The sequence below is a fragment of the Triticum aestivum genome, chromosome 2D (genome assembly GCF_018294505.1).
Source record: "Triticum aestivum cultivar Chinese Spring chromosome 2D, IWGSC CS RefSeq v2.1, whole genome shotgun sequence".
NCBI lineage: Eukaryota > Viridiplantae > Streptophyta > Magnoliopsida > Poales > Poaceae > Triticum > Triticum aestivum.
In genome coordinates this window covers 117166363-117172642 of record NC_057799.1, presented here as the reverse complement: position 1 = coordinate 117172642, position 6280 = coordinate 117166363, and the positions used below count along the sequence as shown (strand labels likewise).

The 6280-nt window shown below is 43.3% G+C and overlaps 1 protein-coding gene across 1 annotated transcript; it reads right to left on the bottom strand.

Moving 5' to 3' along the window:
* Positions 1–2425: 2425 nt before the first annotated feature.
* LOC123055704 (uncharacterized) lies at positions 2426–4024 on the bottom strand. The gene is made up of 3 exons (XM_044479605.1): positions 3884–4024; positions 3619–3762; positions 2426–2983 (listed from the first exon to the last, which is right to left on the bottom strand). The coding sequence occupies exons 1-3, from the start codon at positions 3950–3952 to the stop codon at positions 2426–2428; spliced, it is 771 nt and encodes a 256-aa protein (XP_044335540.1). The 5' UTR covers positions 3953–4024.
* Between the last annotated feature and the right edge of the window lie 2256 nt (positions 4025–6280).

Below are 6280 nucleotides of genomic sequence, written 5' to 3'. Positions count from 1 at the left end.
CATGGCATTGTTGTAGTATTCTCAAACTGTAGTTCATTCAAACAGGGCCTTCTTACAGCCATAAACAATGTATTCCCCAATTGCAAACAAAGATTCTGCCTTAGACATATTTATCAGAACTTTCAAACTGCTGGTTTTAGAGGGGAAGAGTTGAAGAAATACATGTATCAGGCAAGTTATTCCTATACTGAGCATGGTTATGTAACTGCAATGGAAGGCATGAAAAAGGAGTGTGAGCCAGCTTGGAAATGGCTATCTAGGATACCAAAACATACATGGGCTAGGCATGCCATGGACAACAATTGCAAAACTGACTTGGTAGTGAACAATATAAGTGAAGTTTTTAACAAGATGATACTTGATGTCAGAGCCAAACCCATTAGAACTATGGTAGATGGGATCAGGACAAAGCTGTTAGTGAAGTTCAATGCAAATAGGACAAAGACTGAGACTGCTAAGTGGCAGATATGCCCAACATATGCTGAGAAGCTAGAGGAAGCAAAACATCATTCTAGGTTTTGTCAGTCTATCAAAGCTGGACCTGATCTCTTCCAGGTGACAAGTGGAGAAAGCACATATGCAGTTAACTTGTTGCTACATACATGTGGTTGTAGGAAGTGGGACATGTGTGGAGTACCTTGCAATCATGGTGTTTCTGCAATCAACAAGGCAAAACTACAGCCAGAAGATTTTGTTCATGATTTCTTCAAGAAACCAATGTATAAGGCAGCTTATAGTCCAATAGTTTTCCCTGTGCCTGGGCCTGATTTGTGGCCAAAGACTAGAACCCCTGACATTGAACCACCAGTGTTCAAAGAAAAGCCAGGAAACAAAGAGACAAAGAGGAGAAAGAGCAAGTTTGAAAAGCCAGCTCCAAAGGATACATCTAGGATGGGAACTATCACTTGTAGCAATTGCAATAGGACTGGGCATAGATACACTAGTTGCAAGCAGGCTCTTAAACCATCCCTAGCTATGAGAATGAACCAGCACCAGGTAACTATTGTTGTAGGTTTTTGTACAATTTCACATACTAGTTTCTAACATTTGTATGCTATAATTTCAGGAAAACAGGAGAGATGATACACCCAGAACTGTATCTGCTCCTGCTCCCATGCCACCAAGGAGAAGTGCTCCTTCTGCTCCTGCTGCTGCTCAAACTGCAGCTCCAGCTCCACCAGCTCCAAGGGCTCCAAGGGTATCAAGGAGAGCTCCTTCTGCTCCTGCTTCAGCTCCCAGTGCACCAAGGAGACTCCTTCTGCTCCTGCTTCAGCTCCCAGTGCACCAAGGAGAGCTCCTTCTGCTCCTGCTGCAGCTGCTGCTCCTCCTGCTACAAGGGCAACAAAGAAAGCTCAAACTACAAGGACTGCAACTTCTACTGCTGGTGCTGGTCCAAGTTCTACTGCTGGTGCTGGTCCAAGTTCCTCTACTGCTGCTGGGCCAAGAGGAAGAAACAAGTTCATCCCCCCAAGAGTTGCAGGTAGTGGAAGAGTGAGGAAGCCATCCTTTAAGATGTCTGAGTGGTTCAACTGTTCTCAAGGGAGCAGGTGAAGTTGTGTTAATTTGTGGTCAAAACTTGTGTTGCTTCTGGTTGTCATGAGTACTTTCATGTTCTAAACATGTTCTAAACATCTTTATTCTGGTTGTCATGAGTACTTTCATGTAAGGTACCTAGTGGACTTGTTGGTCTGTGGTGAGCTGATGATGTTCAAGACATCTTTATTTTGGTTGAGTACTTTCTGGTTAGTTGTGGCTCCTAATTTTCTTATTGTTTGCTAATAAGTGTGATGACCTAATATGATCATCTAGGGTGCCTCGGCGTCGACGGCATCCACGATAACCTAATATGATCATCTAGGGTGCCTCGGCGTCGACGGCATCCACAATAACCTAATATGATCATCTAGGGTGCCTCGGCGTCGACGGCATCCACGATAACCTAATATGATCATCTAGGGTGCCTCGGCGTCGACGGCATCCACGATAACCTAATATGATCATCTAGGGTGCCTCGGCGTCGACGGCATCCACGATAACCTAATATGATCTTCTAGGGTGCCTCGGCGTCGACGGCATCCACGATAACCTAATATGATCTTCTAGGGTGCCTCGGCGTCGACGGCATCCACGATAACCTAATATGGATACATATCCTCATTCCATCATTTAGGGTGCCATGGTTAACATCAATGACATAGTTAACATCATGACAGTATCCAACAACTCTAGTTAACATCATGACAGTATCCAACAACTCTAGTTAACAACATAGTTAACATCATGACGCCATAGTTCAAAGCTTACAAGACATAGTTCAAGGCTACACCCTACTTCAAATACTGCAAACTGCCACTAGTTCACACATTACAAGCCATAGTTCAATGCTTGAAACCTAAGATAATGACCCACATGGTCAGATTACAAATCACTCTTCATCGCAAATATCCTTGATGTCCTTCAGCTTTCTCTTGTTCTTGTCACTAGCTTTGACAAGATCAGCAATGTGAAACTCCAAATCCCTCCTCTCAGTGCTCAACTTTTCCTTCTCCTTCAAATGAGCAAACTTCAGATTCCTAATCACATTATCTTGGGCAACCTGAATGCTCTTCAACTGGTCAACCTTTTGCTTCAGTTCTTTGTTCTCAGCATCCATTGCACCCAGCTGTTCCTTCAAAGCTGAAATATTGTTGTCCAAAGGAGGAGTGATCTCCTCATGTTCACCTTGTTGGACTTCATTTTCCTTGGGAATATTGTCCTGGGTATCAAGTAGGTTGTTCACATCCTCAACAAGCTTCTCATAAGTCTCCTGTAGCTTGTTCTTCTGTGATGTGAGATTGTGGACAAGTGATGAATGTTCCAGACATGCCATCCTATTAGCACGCTGGCAATCCTCATACAAAAGCCATAGTTTGTGAAGAGCATTCTGCAGATGCTCTGGCCACTCCTCATCTACCCAATGAACAACACCACAACTGCTTGCTTCCTGCAAAACAACAAGTACAAATGCATTTACTTCCTTTTTCACTTCACTTCTATTCTGGCCACTCCTCATCTACCCAATGAACAACACCACAACTGCTGGCAATTCTATTCAGTCTATTAGCAAACAACAAGTACAAGTACAAAACAACTATAGTATACTGCACATGCACAATTCAGCTCAACTCTGAATTTATATCTGAATTTTTAACAGCATACTACACTGAATTTACTTCATTTATACCTTAATTTTTAACAGCACAATACAATTCAGTTCAATTCATTTACTTCATTTATATCTATGAACAATGCACTATGATACTTTTTAACAGCACAATTTACTTCACTCAGTCACTATGGATACCTTAATTTTATATCTTTGTACTTAATTTTTAATAGCACAATTTAATTCATTTACTTCATTTATATCACTGTGGTGTTGTTCATTTATATGTATGAACAATTCATTTACTTCACTCAGTCACTATGGTATGGTACATGACAGTACCTTTAACTAAACTACTAGGTGAACAGTGAACATGAACAATGAACAGTGAACATGAACAATGAACAGTGCATATGAACAATTTATAGTTTCTTCACAAAATGAGCAAACTACAGATTTTTGCTAGCACTCACATCAAGTCCACAGGCAATGAACCTCCTCCCAGTGCTAATCCCTTCGAAGCAAACATGCCTCTTCGCCGGCTGGCCATGCTCACACATCACCATCACCTCATCATCAACACCAGAGTAGTTCGGGTCCTCGATTGTAGCCGGGATCTACATCAACAAAAGAAACGCACAAAATCCATCTCACGGGTTCAAATCGAGCAGGAAAAACAAAATCCCCAAACCGAAACCCTTGCTCAAAGAACCCTAGCTACGAGTTCAAATCACTGACCTTGATAGGGGAGCCGCCTGAAGAGTACTCGTAGCCCGATTCCTCGCTGTCGTCGCTCCACGAAACCATGGCGGACGGCGGCCAGCTGGCTTCTCACCGACGGCGACCAGAGCCAGAGAGAGGAGGCAGAGGAGAGGGGCGAGAGACAGAGAGAGGGCGCGGGGCATCTGTCTGGCGAGCACCGACAGGACCGACCGCGCGGCGTGTTGACCGTTTTCTTCCTAACGGCGCCGTTTGCCTGTCCGCACGCCACGTCAGCGTTTTCGCGGCCCACCTGTCGGAAAAGAGATCAAACAAGGCTAAACGGCTGTTCAGTGCTTTTTGCAACGGGTTAAGAGATTTTACGGTGTTTTTTGCAACAGATTAACGACTTGGTAGTTTCCTGCAAACCTAGCCACAAATGTGGTGGTTTCTTGCAATTGACTCCACATGGGTGTTTGGTTTGAGCTCAGGTAGGCCTACTAAATATTTGGCTAGCCAATATTTTGGTCAAGCTTTTATTTATCCATGAGTCGACTAACACTGGCTAGAAAAATGAAGTAGAGTTGCCAAATTGTCATTTGCAGACCAAAATATTGGCAACCATCTAGACAAACACCAAAAACCTGACCATGACTACAGAAGTATCGGCCACCATTTAACTCCTAAGTCTACTTTCTAGTGGCATGTGCTTCACTAGGCCACCGCCCTCTCCCGGCAAACGGGCAGTCTTTGCTATTATGCCGTGCGATGCGTGTTTTAAATACAGAGCTACCACATGTACGTGATTTGCTCTGCCGGCAGTGAGGCCTTTACAAAAGGGGTACTATCACATTCCATGCAAACAGAGATGTGTTTCTCCAGTTCCCCATATGGCCAGGAACGAACTACTTCAGGGCAACAGATCCACAATGATCAAGCTCCGCTTTAGTTCAGAGAGCTAGTGCCTCGTCAACACACTCTGGGTTTCACATTCCAGCACAAGAAAGGCTGAACAATACTGCAAAGGTCGTCAAAAGATCCAAGAGTAACCACACCAAATTTCAGGTACGCAAAATGCCTTGTGAATAATGAAGAGGTCGTTGCCTCTTTTATGCAGATTATATGCCCTAAAAGCTATATAACCAAATAAAATGTACTGCTTAGAAGACAGGAGAAATGAAATGGGTTTCAGAAACATCGGCAATGCTAGAACTAGGTTGCTAATTTTATTCCATGCGGTTTCGAAATTTCCTGTGCAACCAAAATGACCGTCTTGAATCGTGCCACGCAAAACAGCAAGTTCAGTCAAATTTCAAAGGTGGATGTTGTATAAAATCCAGTGAATGATCGTTGGGAGAAACTGATGGGCAGCACCTTCAGCCTACATCAAGTCAAAATTTTATTTGTAAGTAGTCCTCAAAAAGAAAAGGAAAGTGGCAAATTCTCGGTGCCGCTTGCTTTTCTCGAATAGAAGGATTGCTATGGTGCCATGTGTGTTTTGAACACGGAGCTGCCACAAGTATGTGCTTGAAGGACGTCAAGCACAAGTATGTGCTTTGGGTATGTGTTTTGCTCTGCCGACAATGGGACATTTATGAATGGTGACGAGAGGACGAAACGTGTACTACATTGCCAATCCAGGAGATATACATACAGAGGCATGTGATTCTAAAGTTATCCAAGAAATTCCTCAAAATAAAAAAGTTTCCCAAGAAGAATTCAGAACCTTTTCCCTCTCTAAATCTGGACTAAGTATCAAGTGCGGCCCCAAGCAAAACCAACTGGTTTAATCAATCCTGAAAATGAAATAAAAGACATTGGTTGAATGAAGCACTGTGGAAAGAAAGCTGGGTGATATGAACCTGGACACATAGCAGCAGTGGGACGCAAGTAGTAGCACTTAGGAAAGAAATAGATAAAACAAGAGACTAGAAAAGAACAGAGTTTAGGCACGACAACAGTAGTGGTTGGACAACAAAAGGGATAGTAGTCAAATTTAGAGTTTGTTACGGATTGGCCAAATGACATATACGTTTTACGCTACAGGAGTCTTGAACTCAGCCACACACCCGGTAGCTAGAACTACAACACGTCGAAACCAATGCATACACGAATGCCATTGGCTATTAGCTATCCACTCGGGGCCACTAATCCTGGTTGGATAACATGCAAACCTTCTCAACTCGCGTCTCTAATTTACTTGAAGGCGCCGGTGTAAACCAGATCGTAGCTCGTGAAGGGGTTGACATAGCCACGAGTTGCTGATTAGGTTACACAGTCCAAGATGCTTGAGCTCTGTAAAAATCTGAGCAGCTACAACATCAGTAGATCATCGTACCTCGAATCCTAGCATAAGAAATGCTGAGAAATAATTTGGTTGCATTAGCAGGATTGGATGTTGTTGAAATATTCCCGACACCTTTCATTTCTATGTTG

Excerpts from the sequence above, each read along its gene's own strand:
- LOC123055704 (XM_044479605.1), bottom strand. The coding sequence starts at position 3,952 with ATGGTTTCGTGGAGCGACGACAGCGAGGAATCGGGCTACGAGTACTCT. Across the intron at positions 3,763-3,883 it reads CAGGCGGCTCCCCTATCAAG|ATCCCGGCTACAATCGAGGA; the intron begins GTCAGTGATTTG and ends TTGTTGATGTAG. Across the intron at positions 2,984-3,618 it reads TCATTGCCTGTGGACTTGAT|GAAGCAAGCAGTTGTGGTGT; the intron begins GTGAGTGCTAGC and ends GTTGTTTTGCAG.